Here is a 27,335-nt window from a genome sequence, read left to right on the forward strand (position 1 = left end):
ACTTTTAAATATTGGATCATTTGAACAGTTATTCAAATTAAATCATGTGTTTAGAGTGGGTCTCTTCTAACAACTCATAGACATCTGAAACATGACCCAAAGATTTGTTGAGGGGTCACAAAAATCTAAATGTGAAAAGTTAGCTGTCAGGTAAATGCAGCGCATTAAAAAAGCCAATTTTTCCTTTTCAAATGTAGAAGTATATTTTTATTTTATTATACCTTTATTTGACCAGGCACGTTGACTAAAAACAGATTCTTATTTACAAAAACGGCCTGACAATATAATAGTTATAATAAAACGGAAATACTCAAGTTCAACTACCTCAGAACAAGTTTGTCTTAAGAAAATGTATTACTATGTTACTCACCACTTAAAAAAGTACACAAGGATTTACTGGGTACAACAAATCTTTTTATAATCCATCTAATGTCAATACATGAGTTGTATTACTAATTAATGTTACATAGAACGATTGAAAGAGGATAAGGCACAGCAGGATGATCAAAAAATTAAACATCACAATATACCTTTGAGATGCTGCAGCTGAGAGCAGCAAACATCCAAAGAAAGCCCTGAATTTATGAATGAAATATCTGTCTTCTGTTGTGACTATGAAATACGTATGTGCTGTGCATGCATGTGTTTGTGAGCATGAACACGTGATCATAGGACTACACATTGTGAAATGTGGAGGCAGTCAAAAGGTCTGTGCATCCGGTCTTGAGTCAGTTAGACATAAAAGGGGAGAGGGGGGTTAAGAGAGGGGACATCCTCAAAACCTCTGAAGTGTTACGCACGTGGCTAAAAATACACTGAAACAGAATGCAAAGACAGATTGGGATCCAAAGACAGCAGATATCTGATGTGCCTTTTTGTCTGGTGTATTTCAGAAAGAGGGAAAGATTTGATCACATGGTAAAGGCAGAGTTAAATTGTTCAAGTGTGGGCCTTGAGTTTGTTGTTAACAAGAGAACAAAAGAACAGTGATTAGACGAGCCACTGTGAGTCAGTCACACCGCCTCGCTCTGGGAGGTTGTATAGGTTTGTTGGCAGAGACGCAACTTGTGACGTACTTCAGACAATTTGCTTGAGAGTCCAAAAATGTGACTGCCACATCCACTGTGGAAGACACAAGATTTGGTATTGCTATTCCGGTAAAACCATATTTGCTCTCGGCTTTGGAGAATTCACACATCCGCCTGTTGCTCTTCAGGGTTTTCTCTCACTTTCCTCTTGTTTGTTTTGGATGCTGTCTTCTAGTCATGTCTCAGCTAGATCTACATTTGGAGATTATGCAAAGAATTAGAGGATATGGGAGCACAACCCTTGGGACCAATTCATCTGTCCCACTGTTTGCATTATACTTCAGTTGGAATAACCAGAAGGGGGAAACAATCTCAAAGTGTATCTAGGTTTTTCCTAGGTGGATGACGCAAATGTGAGACCAAAAAAAGTCTGACTCCCATGATTCTGTCAGAGGTCCGGACCCTCCATCTGTGCATCAAAAGAGGTTTACTTGTTGAAAATGTTTTACATTACATGCAGTAATTTCTGTCATTGTCAAATCAATTGTGATACTACAAGAAAGTCCATAGGTGGTCTCTGTATTAAGCTCCTTTGTCGCATTCATTCAGTAGTAGTGAAGTTGTCATCAATGCTTTGGGTGAATTAGATTTTGATTAGTGTCCTTGTTCAAGAGAAAAAAATAAAATAAAATCATACTGTAAACTATTTATTTTTTATTGTTGTAATTCAGATTATTTTTATACATATATATCATTACTCAAAATATATCTACACATGCTGTTCATGAACATAAAAACACATGCACAAAATGTATTTATTATTAAAACTTTTAAAATCCTTTACTCTCTGCTCCATTACACTATTGTCTTGCTGTCTACAAACTTTGTTGTTTTTATGTTCTTTATGTATGTTATATTTACTGTATATGTAGGCCTACATGGTAGTTTGTATCTGTTTTGTTGTTGAGCTTGTTGTCCTGTTTGTTTATGTTTGTTCTGTGAATGTATTGAGAGCAATGTAAGACAGGAGCCAAATTCGTTGTATGTTTATACACATGCCTGGTCATTAAAATATATTCTGATTTGGGATCTTTGTGATGAACTATTTAATAACGATTTAGCAAATGGGGTTTTACAAATGGTGGCAAGGTAAAATAAGCCAACGGACTTTATAAACAAAATCCTTTGGTGTACATATGATGAATACAGCCTATTTTTTAGCAAACAGTTTAAAATGAATACGTGTGTTGCTACGCGTAATATATACCTATATATTTGTCAAAGTACCAGTAAGAAAACCCGGAATTTTGTTATGACCCTCTGTATAATGGTTTCTTCCGTCATTCTGAAACCCCCTTCAACCAAATATGGTACAGTCGACTCCACATGCGCGCGAACGTTTTGTAAGAGCAATGGCGTCTAAAGCAGGTGGGTGTGTTGTGGCTACATGCTCACTACAAATACAACTGCGTTATGTAGCAATATTAATGTGATGTATCTTGTGTAGTTAATATACAGGTATAGTGTGCTATACCACGACTACAGAGTTTGGTTAGACTTTCAGGCTGCCATAGAGTTAACATCAGCTAGCCAAATGGCAAACAGTGGAGCAAAGTAGTATCCAAACTTTTATTAATGATGAAAGATGTAACGTTACATCAGGCAGTTTCTGACTACACAATGTGAGTGTGGTTAACATTATGTCGGCTAAGCAGACTCACTGCCTTATTAAGTGCTATCTTCTACAACAGTCTTTATTGTATCAGGAAGCTAATCTGTGTTATGAAAACAAACATGTAACATCACGTGTGTTCAGGTCGTCGAGGGACGAAGCGCAAAGCAGAGGTTCAGGCTGATGAGGAGAAAGCCTCCCAGAAGGAGAATAAGGACAAGGGAGAGGGGGAGAAGTGCCAGCAAGGCCAAAGGGTGGTCATTGAACACTGGTGAGTAACTTATTGAAATCAGCCTGTAGTACAATAAGTACTTATACTTTCATTCAGCAGTTAATCACATCTGAAAGTATCACCCAATCATCAAAATGTATTTATAGAGCAGTTTTAAAACAACTAAAACAGACAAAGTGCTGTACAGAAAAATAAATGGACATGAAATACATGGCTCATATGAGGCAAAAAAAGCAATAACCATTAGTCAATAAAATCAATAGATCAAACTTATCAACTTCAGGCCAAACTAAAGAGGTGGGTTTTAAAAGAGATTTAAGAACAGAGTGTAGAAGCCTATCAAATGTGCAGTAAAGTAATGAAGTAATACATAAAAAATGTTCAGAAATGACTAAAATGTAAAAAAACAAAAGTATTACTTAGAATTTCCTCTTTCACTACTATTACTGAATTTAGTATTAACATGATACTGATTAATGCATAAACATCCGGTTAAGAGAGGTGTCCTGTTAGATGGTTGAGGTGGTGTTGTGAAGTGGGAGGGTCTGCTGGGTCTGGAAATGTTTTTTCGCCATTATATATTCCCATTTCTGTTGCTTCTTCCAACACTATCCTCAATTTTGCCAAACTTACTAGCACAGGACTCTCCCGGATAATGTAAAAACCATATAAGTTTACGTCAGGACCACCAGTTTAAATTATTTAAGCGTTGTTTATAAGAAATCGCAAAATGCTTCGATGTTACATTTGTTTACATAATGGGGCACCATAGTTGATGTGTTCAACCAAAGTTGACCACAAAATTGCACAATTTTTAGCTTCTACCTGCAGTTAGTGTTGCACGTGATGATTGGTGGGTTCTTGCCGAAAGGCACCTTGGGAGTTGTAGTTGACTTCTTCCTTGAACGTTTTCTTCAGGCTTCTACTTTTTATCAAAGAAGATATTTTCCAACGCAGTTGTTTTTATACTAATGTTGTGTAATGTTTTGTACTGATTATTTAACCGGCAGAGAGAACTCCAATTGTAAGTCTCTTAACATCGTCTGTGGGGAAAATTAATGGGACTTTTACTTCTCAAACCAGGGGCGCTAGAAAGAGCTCCTTCCACTTCGCAACTCACTTTAACCATTATCATCAAGCATTATATTTATAAGATGGTGTATTTTGTATGTCAAATCTTGATGATGTAAAGTAGGTCTTTCTTTTGTTTGGGTTTTATTTTCTTTTGTTGAACTTAAGTGATTTGTTGTCACAATAAACTTCCAGCTATGATAAGCCGACACGTCTCAATTTTCCACCAACCTGTGAGTGAGAGTACATGAAAACTAGTCAGCAAGCTAAAGTAAAAGTTAGATCGCTAAAAGTAACATACAAGTGGTCGAAACGTCCAGCTTCTGTCACCTCAAGTGGTAGCAGGAATACAAACTTGACCAAAAGCCATCCCATCTGTCGAAGGGGTATAATATAGGGGTACTTAAGCCAATCTCACAGGGCTATGCAGGTATGTTGGACATAAATGGTTGGGAATCACATAAAATGGTAGTACCACAAAGTTGTACTTGTATGACAGTATTTGATTTACGTAGATAAATTTATGTAGTTGCTTTGTCAGATTCAGCCACGCTCCTCATGGATAACATCAGTAGCCTGCACAGATGTCCTCCTGATTATTGATCTGTTATTTCTGGCAGTAAGAGCTGACGAGTGTATGGGCGTAATGCTGAGGAGGTGAAATCTGCCCTTCTGGCTGCCCACCCTGATCTGACTGTGGTCTTCAACCCTGAGAAACCCCGCAGGAACAGCTTTGAGATCACTCTGCTGAATGATGACAAAGGTGAGGGGGGCAAAAACTCCATTGTCGAGCGTCTTTATCTCAGATTTTGGACTTTTACCCATTTGTAGCGCCTATTAAAGGTTCAGTTCCCCCAAAAAACTGTTTTGCTATGCACTTATTTGTTTTTACTTGCTGAGGTTATGATGTATTCACTTCCAAGATGGTGGTGGTGAATGGAATTTCATTTGGTGTTCATAGCACTGAAAAATATCTCTAAGCAACACGTCTTCTCTGAAATAATGCCCCAGTTACTCAGAATAATCACAGGCCGTGCTCCAGCGAATCATCATTGTGTTTTTCATCTTCACAGTTCCTATAAGGTTTGTAGCAAGGCCTGTGAATCCTCCAGAGAATTAATCAGAATTAAACTAAACACATTTTCCCCAATCATTCAGTAAAGCCACACCACACAATTTCTATAGAAAAGATTTCACATCAGCTGTGGATCTGAGGTGTTAACTAAGGAAGTGAAGAAAGGAAAATCTTGCCAAAACTTTTACTTCGACTAATCTGTCTTGTCATTAAAGCCTGCTCAAACAGTCAGCAGGAGGCTGTGTTTATCAGGACTTTAGCTCACAGATATAATACAGTTTGCACAAACCCTGTGTTATTGGGCATAATGTGTCCCCTGTGTTTGTGCTAATGTTAAGAAGTTAGTACACCAGTTGCTGTTCACTTTGTTTTTGAACATCAAAGCTAACACATCTTAAATCGTCTTGAAAACATTTTGATTTTACTCTAATCCTCTAGAGATCGTTGTAACACCTGAGTAGTATTGCTTATCTTCTATATTGTTCTTACAAACGACACTGTTCTCTTCTCATCCCTAAAGAAACATCTCTGTGGACTGGAATAAAGAAGGGTCCGCCTCGTAAGCTGAAGTTTCCTCAACCCGATGACGTGGTTGCTGCCCTACAGGAGGCTCTGAAGGCAGAGTAGACACTCAGTGAAGGTTTGTCATTTCAAAGCTGTCAGACAGAATAATATATAACACGGAAAACACTAGATACAAAATGAACCAAGGATTGCACGGTCAAACTAAATAATTAATTTCATTCAACTGTGAAGTGAAACTTGAGAACTCGGTACATTATTTTGTACTGGAGGTAAAAGGAGTTAAAATGTTTGTGGACAAGAATTAATTAGGTTTTTAGGAGGATTTTCCCCCAAACTGTATTTAAACATTTGTTTGTTTAATGTTGTACCCTTTTATCATAAAACCTAGACTAATACACATGTATTTGCACATTAGTTGTTTTTACCAGAATCTCTTAAGATACTTTGCAAGCAGTTGATGCTGGTTAATATTTGTCTGGATATACTGACAAATTAAAAGGAAAACCATTAGCTTCAATGCTCCTTTCCAATTCTGTGGTTCTCTATTGGAGCGATGAACACCATTCCTCATTTATAGATTAAACCTTTATTTAATCTGGTAATCTCAGTGAGATCAAGAGAAACCTGAGTACAGCAGATAGAAAGAAAAACAAACAGACATAACGAAAGGACAGTCACAGACATGGCTAATTAGATTTGAAGATGAAAGTTTATATTATATCATTTGGTCTTCTGGGGATGGTTGTGGAGAGCATTATTGTGACATGTTGAACCAAAATCTTCCATAGGTGTGTACCTGAGTTGAGATGTGGCGACTGCAAAGACTGTAGCATCTTATTTACGTCATTTTCATACTCGTCACACCATTCGGTGACGTCTGGTGCTGAGAAGCGTCTGCATTTGATGTTTCTCACTGATCCAGGGTTTTCCTTTTAATTTGTCCCCTGTCTGCATATTCTGTATATATTTTCCCCCCAGAGCTAAGTGTCATAGCCTAAACTTGGATTTCCTTTCATGTCTTAGCATTTTATGAGTCACCCGCCTAGGGGAGAAATTAATTGCTTGTTGGTAGAGACTTTGACACAGCATCAACTTTCAGCCATTAGACCATAGCTAACAGATTCCTTTCAGTAGCAGGCTAAGTGTAGACCCCTGTATAACATGAAATTAGCAGGTCTGAAAATGAAATAATCCCACAGTTTGCTTACATGCTAATTTCTGCATGTGTGGAATCAGGTTTTAATAAACCATGTGTAACTCAATTTATTCAGATTAGGCAGAACTACTTTACCCCAGTACATGAAGAAGTGTCTGTACTGCTATTGGTTGAGACTGACAGCCTCATCGGTAGATGGGGTGAGGAGGGCTCGTACCTGTGGTGTGGTAGAAATATTTATATTTTAGAGTTTAACAGAATATTATTTTGTCTTACATGCAGCCAAGAGTTCAGGAGATGTGGTCCTCGGAAGCAGAATGACGAGGAGTGATCAATGGGATGTTCTCAGTCCCTCCTCCGATGAGCCAAGCTCCAACAGCTCACATCTTCTGGATACATGGTGACACCTAGTGGAGCGTCTCCGAACCAGTACATTTCTCAGATGCACAGTCCTGCTGTGTTCTCAATGGTTTATTGTGCTTTTATGTCTGTTTTTGGTAAATAAAGTGAGTCACTTATTATATGAATGTAGGTTTGTGTTGTTTTTACTCTAGCTAAGCAGTCATTATTCGTATGTGGGAAGGTATTTCCGTAGTTTCAGGAATTATTTTGATCAACAACCTCCTTAAGAGATTGTTTGCTGTACTGGATTGGGTTGAAAAAAACATGAATGTATTCTGAAAACTCAATACATTTAAGTTACTACATATCTCAACTATATAAAACATAGTTTATCCACATTTGATTTGTTCAATGACATTTAACGACTCAAGCTGTAATAAGTATTTGTAGTAACTGATCGTATTAAAAAAAGGTCTTTCCTGACTTAAAATGTATTTCCTAACCTTGAAATATTGTTTTCACCATAGACCGTATAGGGTTAGGGCTTCCACCATACAGTCTATGGTATACACCATCTGAAGCAAGTGGAAGAAATGATTGGCTGCTACGGTCGTGACGTCATCACCACGCGACCAGCCCCAGCAGCGATTCCTGTTGAGTTGAGAGCATAACTTAATTCTACAATAAGGCTTGAAATTATCCCGTAAGTACAATTAATTAAAAATAACCAACTCGTATACGTTCACCTGACTCAATGGGAGTGAGTAGATTATTGACATTCAGGATGTTTGTAGGCTTTCATTCCGCGTTTACTGCTGAAATTAGGCTGAGTTAGCTACGGCGTGCTAACTGCTAGCTGGTTAGCCTGCAAATAGCCGATGGCAAAATTGAGTGTGCTCATCCATTAGTAAACATGTTAAATGTCAGACTCAGAATCAGCTTTATTTTCCAGGTATGTGTACACACGAGTAATTTGACTCTGGATTGTACATCCAGAGTACAATGTCTTAGAATAGGCAGCTCAAGGCTTGGCTATGGCGTACAAACGAGCAGCGTTTTCAGCTAAACGTGAGAACCCTCAGTAAGATAGAAAGTTTAGTATTCAACTAACTTACTGCGGACTTGAGGTACCGATGGCATACTACTTTCATTCAATACTTGGGTTGTTTTTGGTGGGCTTTGTGGGTATCTTTTAAGTAAAATCATAAATTTTTTAATAAAACATTCAAACGCCACCTTGAAAAAATAAGTAATCTGATCGGTTAAAAATGTTAACAATCTCTCTTTATAGCCCCAGATTGTACCTCAGATGTAACATTATTAGCGAGAGACATAAATCAGAATGAGGTTTATTGCCAGGTAAATTTTCACATACGAGGAATTTTCCCTTTTTATGTATAGGTGCTTACATTGGTACACATGACAAAATAATACTAATACAAAAAAATAATAACATGGAATGTGCACAAATTTACATTACAAACTGGGGCTACACTCTCTTAATCCTCTCAGGTACTATTTTATCTTTCTTAAGTGAATGTAGTAAATTAATTGTTTATTTATGTGACTGCATTAACTACACTATGCTTGCCATTTTGATATTCTATAAGCATTGTGGCTCAGCTTTTGATAAACATTTGTTGATATTCTCAACATTTTACAGAGTCAGTGATTACTCATAAAGACATGTATTAATACAAAATGAAAATAACCTGCCCTCAAAGTATGGCAGCTGTTAGAGACGTTGTGACAAATTGTATTGTGTTGAAGTAATGTATTTGCATGAAACTTTTTCTTTTCAATATGCTAGGTATTTATGACAGACCTTTTCTTGTCAGACATGGCTACTGAGGGTGTGGAAAAGACAAGTGAAGATGCTCCAGTACCTGGGAAGGTGAGCACCAGGTTTGACCTGGAGAAGGAGACTGAGCTTCGGTTTGAGGTGGAGGCAGGGGAGGCAGCAGAGCAAGTTGAGCTGGAGCTCCTTACAGGAATGGCTGAGGTGTTTGGTTCTGAGCTGAACCGCAACAAGAAGTACACATTTGGACCAGGCTCCAAAATTGCAGTTTTCACCTGGCAAGGCTGCAGTGTGAATCTTTATGGAAAGCCAGAGGTGAGCACCTGGAAGAGGGTCTATGCACATGTGTGAATGTTTTCATGCGTGTGTTTATTTCAGCATACTTGTGATTCAGCTCATTAATGGGGTTTGGTGTCACATTTACATGTGTGGCTTTGTGAGGCTCAAATAACCAGCATCTCTCTACCACAGGTGGCCTATGTGTCCAAGGATACTCCTATGTTGCTCTACCTGAACACACACGCTGCCCTGGAACAGATGAGAAAACAAGCAGAGCGGGACAATGAGAGGGGGCCGAGGGTAGGTTTGAATAAAGAACTACTGTTTTCAGGGGGCCTTATAGGCAAACTTGTCAGATCCCAGTAAATGTGTTTTGCATTGACAATGAATAATGAATCATCCCTCAGGTGATGGTGGTTGGACCTACAGATGTGGGGAAGTCAACAGTGTGCCGGCTGCTATTAAGCTATGCTGTAAGGGTGGGCCGGAGGCCAACACTGGTGGAACTGGATGTTGGACAGAGTGGGGTAAGATGAATTGGAGTTATCATAATAAACATTCACCCAGAGGTCTGAAATTAGAGGATTATCACAGGTAGATTTTATTTTTTGCCTCATGTCACACATCTGGAATTCATGCAAAGCGAAACTACAGCATCTACATAATAGATCAGTTATGATGCCTCGCCTCTTGGTCAAAACAGATGTTTCAGATTTAGGAGTAAAGCATGCCCATGTAGCTGGTTATGTTAATTTACATGTACAGTAATTTCTGGAAAACAAATATTTGGAGTTTTTTAGTGCACTGTTTTAATGACAAATGGCAATTTGTTCATCCATTCAATCATGGAAATTACGAGTGCTCCCTTCATAATCAACCAACGCTCTCACAGTTGTTGTTTTTTTGAACTACCCGAGTTCACTAGTGAAATCTCAAATCCTATCAATACTAAGTCTAAAGTACATTCTGCTCTTCAGGTGTCTGTACCTGGGACTGTGTCGGCACTGTGCATTGAGCGCCCGGCAGACGTGGAGGAGGGTTTTTCAGTCCAGGCTCCTTTGGTCTACCACTTTGGCTCTACTACCCCAGGGACCAACATCAAACTTTACAATAAGGTAAGAAAAGCAAGATTTTGGACATTTTATAACATAATGGTATAAGCCCACTGCCAAAGTACAAATTTAGTCTGCGTTGTCATTGTTTGTATCTGCCCACATAAATCTGTTCTTTTCTCATAACGTGTAGTTGACGTCACGCCTGGCCGAGGTGTTTTCCCAGCGCTGTGAGGTGAACAGGAAGGCCAGTGTGGGAGGCTGTATCATCAACACCTGCGGCTGGGTGAAGGGCTCTGGATACCAGGCTCTGGTCCACTGTGCCTCTGCCTTTGAGGTGGATGTTGTGCTGGTGCTGGACCATGAGAGGCTCTACAATGAACTCAAACGAGACCTTCCTCACTTTGTGCGGGTTGTGCTCCTACCCAAGTCTGGGGGGGTAGTGGAGCGTTCCAAAGAGTGCCGGCGGGATACACGGATGAGAAGATCCGTGAGTACTTTTATGGCTTCCGTGGAGTATCGTTCTACCCTTTTTCCTTTGAAGTGCGTTTCTCAGATGTCCGCATCTACAAAATTGGGGCACCATCCATCCCAGACTCGTGCTTGCCACTGGGAATGTCTCAGGATGACACCCAGCTAAAGCTGGTGCCTGTGACACCAGGGAGAGACCTCACATATCATGTGCTGAGTGTGAGCAGTGCTGAAGATGGTGAGGAAGGAGCAAGAAAGGGTATAGTGGAGAGCCCTGTGTGTGGCTTTATCGTGGTGACTTATGTGGACACGCAAACACAGGTGATGAAAGTGCTGTCCCCAGCACCCAGACCACTGCCCAGACACACTCTGCTTATCATGGACATCCGCTTCATGGACATGAAATGAAGTAACTCTTCAGGGAATAGGACTCAGTTGTGAAAGAAGTGGGGATCATATTAGGGACAGAGTTCTGTTGAGGGGGATTTTGTCCCAGAGGAGCTAGATTGTGTTTCCTAGTCGACTTGCTTCACAAAGACTACACAGGGCAAAAGAGAAAACAATTTAAGTTCTAAAGTTGGTGGCTACTGTAAATGATACCCCATTTTATAGACCACATGTACATATCTTTAGGCAATGTTTTGGCAAAGGATGTTTTATCAGTGCAGGAATTATTTTCTTGATAATCTATTTCATAAACATTGTTTTTTCTCTTGAGTAATAAATGTTTAATGTAAAACATTCTGTGTTTTGTGTTTAATAATATTAATTTGCCTGGTCAGAATATTTTCCTATCCTGCATATTAGTTCACATTTATTTGCATATGCCCAATACGTAATGGGCTGGTTATTAAAATGGGTGTGTCTGTACTTAATTACAACTTGTTCAAACCTTAAAAAACTCTTAAAATTCCTGAGCTTTCACCACTGAAGAAACCCAAAAAATATTTTTACCAAGCCTCATCCACCATTGCAAACTCATTATGAATGTGTCTGTAAAGTATTCATCCTGTAGTGTCCACCATGTGTGTTTGGACATAAGTGGGGCACTAAACTGTAGGCCATATCCTAACTGACCAGTATGGCAGTAACTGTTTAGGAGCACAACAATGACAGCTCATCTGCTGTTTATCCTGTAAACACCTGCCAGCTCATACAGAGTTCATCCAGAATTTGACAGGCACTCACAGACACACTCAAGATGTAGATAACGTCTCTAAATGTTACGAGAGCAATGTGAACAACAATTTAAGTTGGACACAACTTATTAACATACAGTAAAAATATGTCAAATTCAAAAAGTGTATACTGTGTGATCCCCAGACAAATATTGCATAATGAATTTATGTCCTGGTTTGTATATTTAGTGTGTTTTCTTTACCCTTTATTTTCTACACTATTGCTCTAAACACTGGCTTTAATCAGCAGGATGTGGTTTTGTTGTAGGTGGGACTGTTGTGGAGAATTTGAGTTGACCATCTGGGATCTGGGGTGAAAACTTCACAAAGAAAAGTCCTTCCTAATGCCACAGCACGTTAGTATTGTTTTTCAGTTTTTTTGTAAGAAATGATAAATAATGTTACATTAATAACAGTAGTATTACATGCTAATGCAGTCTGTCCATTTCAGTATCTGGATATTTTAAAGTGTTTCTGTGCAGGTCTCCTGAAAGAAAGTAGAAAAGAAGAATTTTATTTCATGTCAACTTTTAGTCTGAATAATTAAATGTAATAACTCCTTCATATGTGTATGCCCACATTGTTATGTTTTCTGTATTTATGGGTAATCGAGCTTTCCGATCAAGGATGTTTTTTTTTTAACCAAAAATATATATGGAGGAGCTACTTGCACAAGAAGTTTGGTTAATTAGCTATCAACATTGTTACTGATTGATACTCCTTTTTACAGATCTTTGTATTTAAGAACATATGAACTGACAAGCTTTCAAATATATATTCTGCAGTTGCACACAAATCACACATTTTTGACTCAGCAAATAAAAAAAAAAAAAGATGAAATTGTGATGGCATTCCAGTTCCCAAAATGTTTTTTTTTTGGTTACCTGTCAAAAATGTCTTTGGGGGGGTTGGGTTGTGGTGGGGGAATCACATCAGTAAACCCTAGAGACGGCCATACTTTTACACCAGCAGTTCCCAACCCTTTTGACTTATGACCCCTTCAAATGAAGCAGCGTCTGCTTTTAATCCATTGTCATAAGTTGAGTATGTCTGAGTTTTTTTGCTAATACTGTCAGATGGTTTAATCTACCAGAAAACTTGTGTCATGAATCTACTGTGGCTTGGATGATCTCATTAGCTTTGGACAAAAGCATCTGCCAAATGATTACATGTAAAATTATGCAGGATTTCACAAGAAAAAAAGCAAAGACTCCAGACTAATTATTGTTGACTTTTTGTGGAACTTTCCAAGAAGGAACATATTTTTTAACGGAATCATCTGTTAAAGAGTTTCCAGTATTACAACCTAAAACCAAGACACCTGGTTGTTTTAGTTCCTTGAGTAGAGAGACTTCTCTCCAGAGGTTAGTAGGGACATTTATGAAATAAGTGGACATGCCCTTCCTCAATGTTGCAAAATGTGCAAGTTGATGAAATGTTATCTTTAAGGTAAGACACCACTGTCCAAAATGATGATTTTGCTTCAATCTGTCAATTTTGAGATTTCAAGTTACTTTGCAACTATTTTTACCATACTTTCATAAAATGCACAAAACAATCTTGAATAATATACATATAAACATTATAATTTGTCTATTTTATACCAAATCCATCAACCGCAGATTGTGTAAATTTTAATCTTTTTTAGCATTTTCCATGTAAAAGTTCAACCGGTCTTTTTAAAATTGTACATATTGAATCATATTTAATTTGAAAGTTTGTTTTCTAGAACACAGTGTTGGTTAGTTCATATATCCTATATCTATAAGAGATGTGTTAATGTAAACTAAGTGTGTTTCTATGTTAATTCTTAACTGCCATGTTCTCAAAATGACATGTTTCCTGTACACAACGACAGGGCCGGACTCTGTCTCCCTATTCAACCTTTACTGTGCAGATCAGCTGTCTCCGGTGTTAAACACCTCACTGGAGTCATGCCATGTGCCAGCCTGCTTCAAAGCCTCCACCATCATCCCTGTCCCCAAGAAACCAAGGACCATGGGACTCAACGACTACAGACCCGTCGCCCTGACCTCGGTGGTTATGAGGTCTTTTAGCGCCTTGTGTTGTCCCACCTTAAATCTACCACAAACCCCTGGACCCCCTGCAGTTTGCCTACAGAACCAACAGGTCTGTAGATGATGCAGTTAACATGGCCCTTCACTACATCCTCCAGCACCTGGACTCCCCAGGAACCTACAGCAGGATCCTGTTTGTGGATTTCAAACACCATCAATCCCAGCCCTGCTGCAGAACAAGCTCTCCTAGCTGAACGTGCCAGACTCCACCTGCAGGTGGATCACAGACTTCCTGATGGACAGGAAGCAGCACGTGAAGATGGGAAAACATTTCTCTGATTCCAGGACCATCAGCACCGGTTCCCCTCAAGGCTGCGTTCTTTCCCCTCTGCTCTTCTCCCTGTACACCAACAGCTGCACCACCAGTCACCAGTCTGTCAAGCTCCTGAAGTTTGCGGAAGACACCACTGTCATTGGGCTCATCTCTGGTGGGGAAGAGTCCGCCTACAGGTGGGAGATCGACCATCTGATGTCCTGGTGCGGCCAGAACAGCCTGGAGCTCAACGCTCGTAGATTCAGAAAGAGGTCGGGGGGTCTGTCACACATATGACTAGTATTTTTGAATGAATCCATGAAAAAAAAGAGTGTGCTGGAAAATGGATTTGATATGCAAATCAGTGCACATTTAATAAGAAAATATATTTTCTAATAAAAAAAATAATTAAAGCTTCTATTTATGTGTACATTTTTCTTGAAGAGTTTAATTTTGATATGAGTAAAGTTGAGAAAAAAGCCTGTTTGTGGTGTCTCGCCTTAAATGTGTTGCGATTTGCAAGGATAATATTTATTTATTACTTTAAGATGTAGTCCTTTAACTTTATTTGGTAGTAAAAGTGTATGAGAGTTACAACAATCTTTTTTCCTGATAATAATAATCAATGCTACATGCTCATGCAGGGTGTTGAGCTGTTTTTCCTGAGACCGCACCTCCTCGGTCTCTGATTGGTTGTTCATCCCACCTGAGGGACGACGGAATAGTTCCGGGATTCCGAAGTCGGCCTAGCAAGCGAGCTAACTAGTTTGCTAGCGGCTAACTCAAGGAGGACGGTTACGACCCACACCCTACAGGCAAGACAGCTCGCATTTTCGATATCAGGCATGTCCCGCTTGTTTTACCTGTTCGTCGTGGTGGCTGTTTAGCTGAACGTAGCTACAGTTATCTTGTCAGCCGTTAACGAAAGCTACTCCGCGAGTGTAAAGCGTCTATACTAGCCAGGTGACGTTGGCTAACTCTTTTAGCTGTGGTAAAGGACTGAGCAGTGTCGCAAAAAAACTTTGAGGCTAGGTAAGAGCTAACTGATATCTAAGTATGGGTCGCGTTTAAATCTCGCTTTACTACACCGGCCCTTATTACATCAAACTAAAACATCGTAGCGTCTATTATTAGTTTAAAACAGCGTGTCCAAATGAGGTTTACTGTTGTAGTTGACTGGATCCGAGCACTGCCATGGCCTGTTTAACGCTTGGTCTATTTCAACGTGTGATCGATCAAAGTTGAACTAATAGTCAATTGAATGGCATAATCGTAATTAAGACATGAGATAGCAACTATCAGTGTGTCATAATTGCTCGGAAAATTGATAAAATTTGCTTGATCGGCCACTTAATAATGTTGCTCTCGAGCTGCAGATTGTTGCGGTGACATGACAGACAGGGCTCGACACGGAGATTTTAGGATTAACATCCATTATAGTCGGGAGGGGGGGCGAGATTTGTTGTGGGGCAGATGAGATGACTAACAACAGACACTCAGCCTCGGCCCAAGTTCTGTATTTTGTTTAGAATTGGTGATTGTTGAGAAGAGGGGTGTGTCCAAACTATCAGATTACACTGTTACTCCTGATCGGTTTCCAGTGTGTTCACACCGCACGGGGTAGTTTTTCACCTGGAGATGAGGGTAATTAGCCTGATGTATGTGTCAAAGGCGGGCACCCTCTACACAGATCGTTATCTCCATGGTTTTCCAGTAGTGGGAGGTGTTCAGTTCGACTAACTGAGGGTGACAGCTGTCTGTTGAACAGCTCTGTTTGATAAGCAATAGTGAGAAATACGTACTCGCACAGTAGATAGTAAGAAGCTGCTTAGTCAGCCTGACTGTTGTGAAACCTCTGCTCTCTCTCACATAAGGCTGTTTTTTTAACCTAACAAGGAAATCAACTTTAGAAAATGAAGTTTAAACGTGCAAAATGAAACATGGCCCCAGCTATTTATGTAATGATTGAATCTGCCACACATTTTTTCAATGAATCGTGAACATAGTGGTGCAGTGGATAACCCATGCCTTTGGTGTGGGAGACAAGGGTTCGATTCCCACTTCGACGCATCCACCTCTCCTGAGCAAGACACTTAACCCCTAATTGCTCCAGTGTGTCCTCTCACATATAGCAATTGTAAGTCGCTTTGGATAAAAGTGTCAGCTAAATGAGTAAATGTAAATGTTCAAATTGGCTTTGCTATTCAACCAACAGTTGAAAACCTGAACTACGGGATGGGTAGCTAGGGAATGTATTGATTATCAAAATAGTCAATAATCTAATTGATTATGATCTAATTATTTGCAATATTTGTTTTTGTCTTCTTAGGTTTTGTCCACTGATAGTGTAATACTTTCTTCTTCTTCTTTTTTTTTTTTTTAAAGGGTGCCCAACAACTTACCCACAGTGCCAGCAGGTGAAAGAGGAAAAAAGGACTAAAATGCATCAGACTATGTAACTCTACTGCTGCGCATGGCTTTATTTAAAAGATGCAAAATGGGAAAAGAGGTCCATTTGCACAGAATTTGGAGGTGGGAGAGGTCTCTACACCCCGACACGGCCAAGTGTGGTGACACCTCGGTGACATACACAGGGCTTCTTTTTGGAATGAGTTGATTTTGTCCCCGTATTCACACAAAGACTGAAGGCGGGGATCTCCAAAGATCCAGGGGACTCTGCTTGGCTATTTGAGCTATTTTACTTGTAAAGGCAAGGCTAGACATCATTTTTTTAAAAACTTTTTAAGCAAGAAAAAATTTAATCCAGCTGGACTTTTGTTTGATGTTAAGCAGCTTCTTGCAACTGGTTTAAAAGTGAATTTGTTTGTTTAGTTGTTTTCCCCTGCTGACTTAGTTTGAAACGCTGGAACTGTCCCTCCTGCCGCCATCCTCAGTTTCTTCCACCCACCCAGTGCCTAAATAAGCCCTTGTGGAACAATCACAGAAGTCATCAGCAGCTGCCGCGCTCAATCCTCTGCCTGTTCTCCTATGCGCTTCTGCTCTCGGCCTGCTGGCTATCCACCCACTACCTCTTTAATTTTTTTCCTGGTCTTATTTTCTTTTTATATTAATTTTCTCTGAGAGGCATAATCAGAATTCAATCACAGTGACTAGCATTAATGTAAACACTGAGTTTCAGGAGTGGAGAGAGACCTAGATTGCTCCACTTTAAGTCCGTGTGAGAGTGTCTGTGCTTTTGTGTACATACACAGCAGCATTACGGTTGCACTGGTGCCAGGGAGCAGCTTAAGATTAGATTTATTTATATTGTCGCACCAAATACAGTTACATTAAAGCCATACAAAAATATTTATGAATTACCTACGCATATTTTTGTACCACATTGCTCTTGTGTAGTTGTGCTTTTATAAACCTCTATTAAGATTATGCACTCAAATTAAATATTTACAACAAGGTGAACACATGCAAGTAGAGTTGTATATTGTTAAATAAAAATAACCCCTCTTTTTTTCAGTGATTGTATTAGTGCTGAGAGACATTTAGTGTCTGGACACAGAGAATTCCTCATGTTTGCATAGAGTTTGTTTTATTTTCCAGTCTGTAGTTATGGCCTCTCCTCCCAAGCAAACACCATATTTGCCATTTTGACCAGTAAAGCATCCTTTACAGTGGGTAGACAGTAGATATCTACCTCTCTCTGTCTTCCTCCCCTGTCTTTTTTTTCTGATGCCGGGCTTCAGTAGTGGGGGGGTTGGGGGAGGAGTAGGTGTCCCTGCTACTGCTCCTCCCCGTCCGTTTCGACCCAGCCGATATGTCCCGGTGTCTGCAGCCACCACCTTTCTTGTCGGATCCACCACGCTCTTCTTCTGCTTCACGTAAGTATCTCATTCTCGTACATATTGCAAACGTGGTGCAAAGGGTCCATTATGTTTATACATATTTGTGTTTACTAACCGCATATGTAAATGTCCCCATGCATTATGTTTTATCTCAAGACGTCCTGTTAATTTTGTTGTTTATTTAACTTAAAAAACTTGCCCCTTTTTTTTAGCAACACATGCATTCACACAGTCTCACAGTCCCACACGGGAGCTCCCCATTTTCAATCACTGTCTTCTATTTCTGGCCTCTGAACAGCTTCACTGGAGCTGTTTGGGAGTAAATTGCCTTCCACAAAGGCTTATCAGCGGTGTTGGTTGTGCGTGGAGTGTTACTTGCTCATTTTTTCACATCTCTTTCTTGCCAGCAAGTGCAGGGATTCCAGTCTGCTTGTATAATATCTGCTGCTGTTTCCGTCTTGATTAGACCAAGATAATATGTCAGACTTTGAAAGACAGGTAGTTATGGCAATAATGTCAAACTGTAATTTTGTTTCTGTCCTTTCTTTGTAATGTCCAGGTGTCCGTGGTTGTCAGAGTATTTTTCCTTTGTCATTCCCATCTACGTTGCTGTGATCTTCCTCTTCACCCTTGCCAACTTCTGCATGGCAACTTTCATGGACCCCGGAGTCTTCCCCAGAGGTAAACACGCGTGAACCGTGTTGGTATGCAAGTCTTTGCCCTAGAAAGTTAGTTATCGTGTACTAATGACGCATATGTAATGCTTTTGAGTACATGACACAATGACCATAACCAACTAGTAATAATTATAGTACGGCATGATGCCGAGGTATCACGATGTTGGTACAGCCTCAGTTTATGTGTTTGTTGTCTTTAGCGGAGGAGGATGAGGATAAAGAGGACGATTTCCGAGCTCCGCTTATAAGACAGTGGAGATCAAAGGCATCCAGGTGCGCATGAAGTGGTGCTCAACCTGCCGCTTCTACCGCCCGCCGCGCTGCTCTCACTGCTCAGTCTGTGACAACTGTGTGGAGGTACACACACAAACACTATCATGGGCTTGTTGTATTGTGACTCCAAAATAGATACATTTTAATTATTTATTTCACACCATAATACAAATATGAATGAAAGTTATACAGGGGAATTGGGTGTAACAGGGTGACAGTGTGTGATTATACAGGCTTTTTCATTTATTGATTGAATGTTTGTGGAACTTTTACAGCACATCCTTGGCTTTGTGTAACCAAGTCTGAACAGCATTAAGTCTGAAAATGCTACTTAGATGAATTTTCATTAAGTGTGTGTGTGTGTGTGTGTGTGTTTAGTTTTAATAGCAAGTCCTAATTTTACAGTGAGCCTTTTACCTCCTGTGTGACTTGGTAGCTCAACCTAGATCTGTCCTATTCTTAGTTTTCCAAGTGTAAGATTGGGAGGTTGAAATCGACTGGGCATCTGATTTTGATGTGCTGTAGTTGGTGCTTATTGTCATTATTTTCCACCTTCCTGTCCTTTTGACCCCATGCTCTCTCAGGATTTCGACCACCACTGTCCTTGGGTGAACAACTGCATTGGTCGGAGGAATTATCGCCATTTCTTCCTCTTCCTGCTGTCACTCACCACCCACATCATGAACGTATTTGGCTTTGGCTTGGTTTATGTGCTGCACCACCGCCAGCAGCTGGACACACCACATGCTGCTGTTACGTATCCTTCACTTGTCTCATTGCAGTTTTTAAAGATGAGGGACAAATTACAGGACTTTGTTATCCCTTTTTTTTGTGCTGTGATTTTTAGCCTAGTGTTTGTTTTTATTTCCTTTTTTTGCTGGATTTGTTGTGATCTTCTTGACTCTCTCCTCCCAGTATGGCTGTAATGTGTGTGGCTGGTCTGTTTTTTGTCCCTGTCGCTGGCCTCACTGGGTTCCACATAGTGTTAGTGGCACGCGGCAGGACCACAAATGAACAGGTACATACAAGAGCTGGTCATCACATTGAATTCATTGAATCAAGAGATTTTTCTTTGGTTTTATTTTTATTAAAGTTGGTGAGCCGGAATGCTTTTCTCTCTTCCTCCCTCTCACTGTAGGTGACAGGGAAGTTTCGGGGAGGCGTTAACCCTTTCACCAATGGCTGCTTGAGGAATATTTCACATGTGCTTTGCAGTTCGCAGGCCCCCAGGTCAGCCTACCTCTTTCCTCAGCACCCATCTGTTTTCTGCCCTCCTTTTAGCACTCTGCTCTACAATTATTCTTTTCCCACTTTTCCTTCCATTGCTCTCTCTCCCCTTCCACTTTTCCACCCTCCTGTTTTATTATTCTCACTAGTCTGTATAGTTAATGGAGTATACTATGTGAGCACAAGCTTTCAGTGAGAGTGTTTTTTGGTGTTCGATTGTGTTGGTCTGTAGAGACAAACATATTGCCAAGCCTGTTGTTTAAAGCTTGTATCATTTTAATCAGGATGGAAATGTACTATATGTTCCTCTGACAGATACATGGGCCGGTGGCGGAGCCCTCAGGCAGTGGAAGTACAGCCACCATTTCTGAGACCGCCTCTCACTGAGGCCCAGCTAGAAGCCAAAGTCCTGGACAATGGGATCCAGAATGACCGACACAGCACCAGGGTGAGTGATACTGAATCCAACAAACATCAACAAATAACAAGCAGTCTACATGTGGAAGTTTGGATGTAGGTACTCCACAGACATTCTTATGTGTCCTCATGTTAATAAACTTTTTTAGGATATTCTGTATGTTTGACTGTATACATTGTTGCAGAAAATTGTTGTTTGGAAGAATTTCTTTGTTTTGAATTGGTTTCACGGCTCCTCTGGTTAACAATAAAGAACAATAAGAGCAGTGTGTGTGTGAAATACTGGTGATCCTGGACACTCTAATTAATACCTAGAACCCTTCCTAAAATGTCCAAATAAAATTTTGGTGGTCTCCAAATTAAGCTTATTATTTTCTATTTATCTATTTTGTAAGATTTATTTCACATTAATATATTGCCAGATCGTTTTTGAGCGTGATTCTTTGCTTTTCTATTCATGTTGAAATACTGCAAGGTAAAAAGCAACACAGAAAGGTGAACAGGCAGCTGATGCAGCGTATATCCATGCAGCAGCAGCTAGCATGGATACCGGCAAACTATAGTTAAAATCGATGAAATAACAATTCCAACAGCTCTCCATATTTGAAAAAAACTCATCTCTTTATCCTTATTTATCCAGCTGTCCTGACCGAAAAAAGTTAAAACCTGGGCTTTGGAGATTTGCTAGCATGCTGCTATTCTACAAATGATGATAATGTATAAAATTTAAATTTTTCAAAACAACTCACCAGTGTCAGAGAAGCCCACAAAGTCAGTTCACAGTTAAATCCTGCTGTTGTATCGGAAAATTAAAATAATAAATGAAGGTATCCCTGCTGTGCTAGCTTGGTGTAATATTACACAGTTTTGAAAAGGTCTGAGAAGGAGGAAACAGAAGTTGAAATGAGACACTGAAAAATGGAGGGTTGTGAATCTCATATTAATACTTAAGGCCAGGTTGGAGCAGGAATTGATTTAGAGATAATTGTACCTAATGGATTGGTTCCAATGCTGTCCTTTGCATGTGTGCGGCAGGTTTGTAAAACTGGGACCATGTAGGACTCTGGACAGATGATAAACATGTCTTCCCATCCTTCCCAATATGTGAAAACAAAATTGGCTGCATTTGGTGTGAAATTTTTGTGTTAATGTGGTTGATGTTGATGATTATTATTATTTTTTCTTTCTGAAGCACCACCCACGCACTAAATAAGAGTATAATACAATACCAGAAAAGCCTACCACGTGTTAACAGTTGCTTTAGGCCCCGATCAGACAGAAGTGCATCACACTGCCTTGGGGGGGGGGCCAAATGACATTTGGCGCTTTTCTGCGCTGACTCTGATATGAGTCGTTGAGAGCTCTCCTGCAAAAAGATGAGGCGCTCCGAGTGTCTAAAACATGAGACACTCAGGGAGCATTAGCACCGTGCAAAACTCTTACTGCTTACAGAAAACAACTAGAAAAAGACGCTTCTCACTGCAAAAGCTACTCACTGATCAGGTTGTAAGTGGGCGTTCAGACTTCAACATCAGTGAGTTTAAAAGTTCAGATGATCAGATCAGATGTCAAAACCGGGAACACTGGTGTATGAAACAGGACTTCATACATCAAGAAGTTATTATAGCAACAACTGTTCTATCCTCCGTTCAATAAATTATAAGGTAAACAATACTGCTCAAGTTAAAAAGTAATCTACCTGCAATGTGCGTTGCAGTCATTTGATTGGCCAACTTATTTTGTATTGCATTGTGTTGCTGCACTTTTTTTTCTCACTGTAGCCTGCTGTGTCAGGCAGGGTTTGTTTTCAATTGTTAAGTCTGAACACGAACTAAAACTATATGTCTGTGTGTCTTTTCCAGTCCAAGAGCAGTCTAGATCAGATGGAGAGCCAGTCAGCTGATGCAGAGCCTCCACCTCCTCCAAAGCCAGAACTTCGTTACCCTGGCCTGCCCCGTGCTGACACAGAGGGTGAGACAGGGACACACACAAAAACACATAAGTGAAACTAGTTGCAGGTATATCACCTGACATATAACCATCTCTGTGTTGACTATCAAGTGCAACCCAGGTTCTTGAAGTGTATTACCTCTTATGTAAATAGCTGAATGTTTGTCTTCTAATCACACACACGCCTCTTTCAAATTTCACTTTTGGTTTCTTGCCAATCAGAGAGCAGCTTGTTGACTGAAGCTCCAACTACACCGTCAATGTACAAGTACCGACCAGCCTACAGCAGCCCAGGAAGGAACCACACAGCCCTCACACACCCCAACAAGGTACATGTCCATTTACACTTACACAGACCTCAAGGTACTGGGTATAACTATTTACATAACATGATGTAGGTACTGTATATTCATAGTATTAAAGGAAGTTAACCGCATGATTTACATGTAAGACAGATGTAAATCTAAATCTATTCTTTTAAATACCCACAGCCTTGCTGATTATTACATAGCAAGCTTGTTTTAGCATTTGTAAAACACACAGGAATGTGGTTTACCTTATTGCACACAAAGAAGTAAAGAGAACAGAATAAACAATATCCCATATATTTCAGTCACAGATGGTCTGGTGGCTGATATGCCCCGCCCCTTCTAATTTCCTTTGTGGTTAATACCATGCCCCTCTTTTTTTTTGTTTTTACTTTAAATTGATCATTCAGTGGCCCTCGGTCGATCAGTAAGTCTCAGCTAGTGTCATCTGTGTGTGTGTCTATCCCTTTGGCTGTTTATGTGTGTTTGAGTGGATCTATCCTTTTCCCCTGAGACTGCATTGACTGGAATGTGGTGTTCATGTACTGTATGTATTTTTATTTCCATTTATGTTAACACACACAGTCTTTGACATGCAGTGTCAGTGCTTGTTCAAGCCAGTCAATGTTTCCAATCCAGTAGTGTGATGATGGATTAGAGCACCGGTCAAGCATCCAATTTCTCCCCACCACTCTTTTTTTCCCTGTTAAAATCTGTAGAAAACTTGTTTTGTGCTATGTTATTTATTCCTGAGGTAATATGGTGATTTTCATATTCATCACACTTTTTCTTTCCCTGTCCCCCTCTCTACCTTTGGTGTGTTCTCTTTCTCTCGCTTTTCATCAGATGATCCGCGGGGAGAGTCTTGACTCTCCATCTCCCTCCATCCTCCAGTCCAGCCACCAGCCTAGCTACCGTTCGGAGCCGAGCAGCCTGGATGGGGCCACTGTGGTGGGGGGAGGTGTAGGGGCGCGCAGAGGGGGAGGGGAGAGGGGTGAGGGCCCCGGAGGCCCTGGCGGGACTGCTGGGGGGATATCAGGGGGCATGTCAGGTTACTCCCTGACTGGGCGTTCCTACACCTCCTACCCATCCTCTCTGGTCCTGTCTACTGGTGGCTCCCGCTCCTCCAGCCTGCGCTCAGCGCAGACGGCACATAATCCGCTGGCGACGCTCCACTCAGAAGGGACCACAGACACCAGCTACAAAAGCCTGGCAAATCAGACGCCTCGGAATGGCAGCCTGTCCTATGACAGCCTGCTGACGCCATCCGAGAGCCCAGAGTTCGAGTCAGCGGCCCACGAGCTGTCGCCACAGAAGCCTCATGCTCCGTTTCCCTCAGCGACTATAACAGGCCAGCCTGAGGTGGTGTCACCCAGTACCCGGCTGCAGGGCTACACGTCGCCCTTCCTCTCAGCTCAGTTTGCCCAGCAGAGGGAGGGGCAGCTGCTCCAGGGCTCTGTCACTTTCTCCTCCCCCCACAGGGCTTACCTGCGTGCCGTCAGCCCGCCCCCTCCCGCCTCCTCTGGGCTTCCTGAGATCCAGCACCTGCTCCAGCATAACCAGGACTCCTCTTCCCGAGCCTCTCGTAACCCTTCCTCCTCATCCTCTTCCCCTGGGGCTCGCTCACTAGAGCCCCCTGTCTCCCCGCCACCTCGCGGCCTCTCCCTCGGCAAGTCCCAGTCATACATTGGGGAGGCAAGGCCTCAGCACAAGACTCGGCCCACAGGAGGTGGCACTGTGCTGGGAGGGGGAGCAGCTGGAGGAGGGCAACAGGCTCCACAGTGAGTAGTGATCCGTCGCCAGATCTCTCAGCCTGCTACTCCTCCTCCTTTTTCTTCTAATCCTCTTCTTCTTCCTCCCTGGTTTGTGTCAGCCCTGCTCTTCCTCCCTGATCTGTGTGAGTCTTCCTTTTCCTCCTTCACAGTTTACAGTCAGTCTTTTGCTTGTTTAGTGTTTTCCAGTTGGACGTGTGTATGGAAGTTGTATTGGCTCAGTTGGTGGAATGTGTGCATTAGTGTTAACAGCATGCTAGTATGTGTTTAGCTCTGTGAAAGCATGCTTTACCATGCTGCTCTTTACTTCTGTCCTGTAGCCTTTTCTGTCCTTGTCTTTTTCTCACTTAGTATAGTTACCAAATGCCTTACAAGATCAATGATAGAGAAACATCGCTGTTTGCGCTTGTTTGTTGTTGTATTTGAAGTAGAACTACTCACCTCCACATCCATTTATCCCCTGTCCTCATCCCTAATCTGCACCCCCCACCACCCCTCCCCCGGCCTGTCCAATCAGATCAACCTCTCGCCCAGTGTTGGCCAATCACACCACATCCAAACCAGCCGGCGGGGTGAAGAAGGTGACTGGCGTCGGAGGGACCACTTACGAGATATCAGTTTGAGTGATGGACAGCCTTCATGGTCTATCACGAGGAGTGGGGAAAAAGTCACTGGACTACTTCCACTTGTCTCTTACCTGAGCTGGATATTATTCATGACCGCAGGCCCCTGAAACATGACTGTTCTCCGCAGCAACGGACTAAAGGAGCCGGCCTATCTGGTACTCACTTTGTTATCTTTGTAAAGCCACTGGCCATTCTTCTCTGCTAGCCTTTCAGATTTCAACAAAGAGTTAAAAGGAGACACTGGTTAATTTTTCACAGGAACAGTTTGTCTCCATTTAGCCTCTTTGTGAGCCATAGACTGATGTAACTGTATGATCACCGCTGGGTACAGATATGTCTATAGATCATGCATAGCAATTTAATGATTTGCTGTTTTACTTTGGTACATTAGCACACAGAGTATTGACCACAGTGTCCAACACTTAAGGAAAGGATGGCCTTTATCCAGTGGATGTAGAATTTTCAGAGGGAGGATTTAGGACTGTTGACCAATAGAAACGTTTTCTCCTCTGTCTGCATGGACCACACAACTTGTTTATCAATGAGAGTCATGGAGAGAAGAGTCCAACCTGTAAACACGGTGTCATTTTAGTTTTATAAATCTTTTTTTTAAATATTGTTTTATACCAATGTATAAAATCTTGCAGATTATTATTGAATCAAATTGTCAGGTATTGAAGATGACTATTGATAACGGTGGCAGATGGACTGTTTGTAATTATTCATGAAAGCGATTTCAAATGAGTTGCCTGTTTATATTTAATGGCTGCATCAGCCTCTCGTGAGCTCTTGCTGGATTTGACATCGTCCAAAGAGAAGGATGATCCTTTGGTGGACCGCTGAAGTGGCAAATAATTGAGCTTAATTTTTATTTTATTTTTATTTTTTTGGAAAGCCACAAAGAAATTCTGAATCACAACTGCAGCACAAGCATCTTTGTGGAATGTACGCTTGTAATGTTTATGCTAGAGACATTATGCAAAATCTGTTGGTAGCTTTAAGGTCAATGTATGTCTTTTTGGTGTTTTCTTTTTTTCTTTTCAGTCAATCCAGATGCGAGCAGAATCCTTGTACCTTTAACTGATGGCCAGACAAATAGGGGCAGTGAGGGAAGGGCTTATTTATTTCACTAGACAAGATAACCATGTAGTTTTGGACAAAATTTTAAACCAGTCTCTACCGGTTTGTTCTTGTTCTTTTATGAAAAAAAACAACAACATGAAATTGTAAATGCAATACGCCACTGAATAGATTTTTAAGGAGAGGCTGGTTTGCAATTGGATACTTTTTTTTGCCTTGAGACCATTCATAGTCAACTGCATTTAAATTTTTTCTATTGGGTTTTTATTTTTTACACTGAGGGGAAGAAATGTAAGGCATATTACAGTTTTTGATTAACTTGCTCATTAAAAAAAACTTCTGTCAAAGTACAATTTTTTTTTTTTGTACACAGCCATGTTGAAAAAGGAGTAATTAGGGGAAGGGAGGTGTATGCGAGTTTTTCTTTCACGATGGGGCATTACAGTAGAGGTTTTATTTATTTGATTATTTTTCTATCAAGGCCCACAGCGGTGTTTGCAGTAGAATGTCAAAGCTGGCTGAATGTAGCGTGTCTTTTGTGGAAAGTACACGCTTGAAGCACACAAGTATCATTGTTCAACCCAAGCGACTATGTTACGAGTTTTCAACCCTCCCAGGCTATGTCTTTGGTGTGCATGTGGATTTTTGTTTTCGTGCCGAATGCTTCACTGGCGTGTGTACTTGTGAGAATACTGTCAAATGCCCACCCGGTTCATGAGTGGGTAGTAACAAGAAAAGAAGCATCATTAATGGCACAAGCAGCCTGCCAAGGATGTTGGCCACTGAACAATTTTACTATGTGAGTATAGTAGGTATACTTCTTTGGGAGATAAAACATCGCCATTGTGGGCTATGATGAATGGAACGAGTTTCACGAATATCTGTAACGAGTACATTAAAGACATTTCCAAAATGGCCTTATAAAGAATTTTTAAAAAGATGTCTTCTCAGAATAAAAAGGTCAAACTGATGAAAAACCGAATGCATCATGAATC

The 27,335-nt window shown here is 40.8% G+C and overlaps 3 protein-coding genes across 3 annotated transcripts; all 3 read left to right on the forward strand.

Moving 5' to 3' along the window:
* The first annotated feature begins 2,386 nt into the window (after positions 1-2,386).
* Positions 2,387-7,286, forward strand: selenoh (selenoprotein H). The gene is made up of 5 exons (XM_038699684.1): positions 2,387-2,456; positions 2,845-2,971; positions 4,624-4,766; positions 5,599-5,718; positions 7,042-7,286. The coding sequence occupies exons 1-4, from the start codon at positions 2,396-2,398 to the stop codon at positions 5,703-5,705; spliced, it is 438 nt and encodes a 145-aa protein (XP_038555612.1). The 5' UTR covers positions 2,387-2,395; the 3' UTR covers positions 5,706-5,718; positions 7,042-7,286.
* A 360-nt stretch (positions 7,287-7,646) lies between these two features.
* Positions 7,647-11,442, forward strand: clp1 (cleavage factor polyribonucleotide kinase subunit 1). The gene is given in 7 exon segments (XM_038699683.1): positions 7,647-7,804; positions 8,940-9,214; positions 9,371-9,478; positions 9,586-9,705; positions 10,156-10,293; positions 10,424-10,700; positions 10,703-11,442. Coding segments are annotated over 6 exon segments (1,323 nt in total). The 5' UTR covers positions 7,647-7,804; positions 8,940-8,941; the 3' UTR covers positions 11,110-11,442.
* Positions 11,443-16,595: 5,153 nt separating this feature from the next.
* zdhhc5b (zinc finger DHHC-type palmitoyltransferase 5b) lies at positions 16,596-27,307 on the forward strand. The gene is given in 12 exon segments (XM_038699454.1): positions 16,596-18,046; positions 18,570-18,691; positions 18,888-18,926; positions 18,929-19,044; positions 19,545-19,717; positions 19,876-19,978; positions 20,099-20,190; positions 20,503-20,635; positions 22,467-22,575; positions 22,777-22,883; positions 23,709-24,643; positions 25,152-27,307. Coding segments are annotated over 12 exon segments (2,184 nt in total). The 5' UTR covers positions 16,596-17,897; the 3' UTR covers positions 25,258-27,307.
* The last annotated feature ends 28 nt before the right edge of the window (positions 27,308-27,335 follow it).

This window comes from Micropterus salmoides, unplaced genomic scaffold, assembly GCF_014851395.1.
Source record: "Micropterus salmoides isolate LMB-PRFRI ecotype aquatic unplaced genomic scaffold, ASM1485139v1 Ms_hic_scaffold_5, whole genome shotgun sequence".
NCBI lineage: Eukaryota > Metazoa > Chordata > Actinopteri > Centrarchiformes > Centrarchidae > Micropterus > Micropterus salmoides.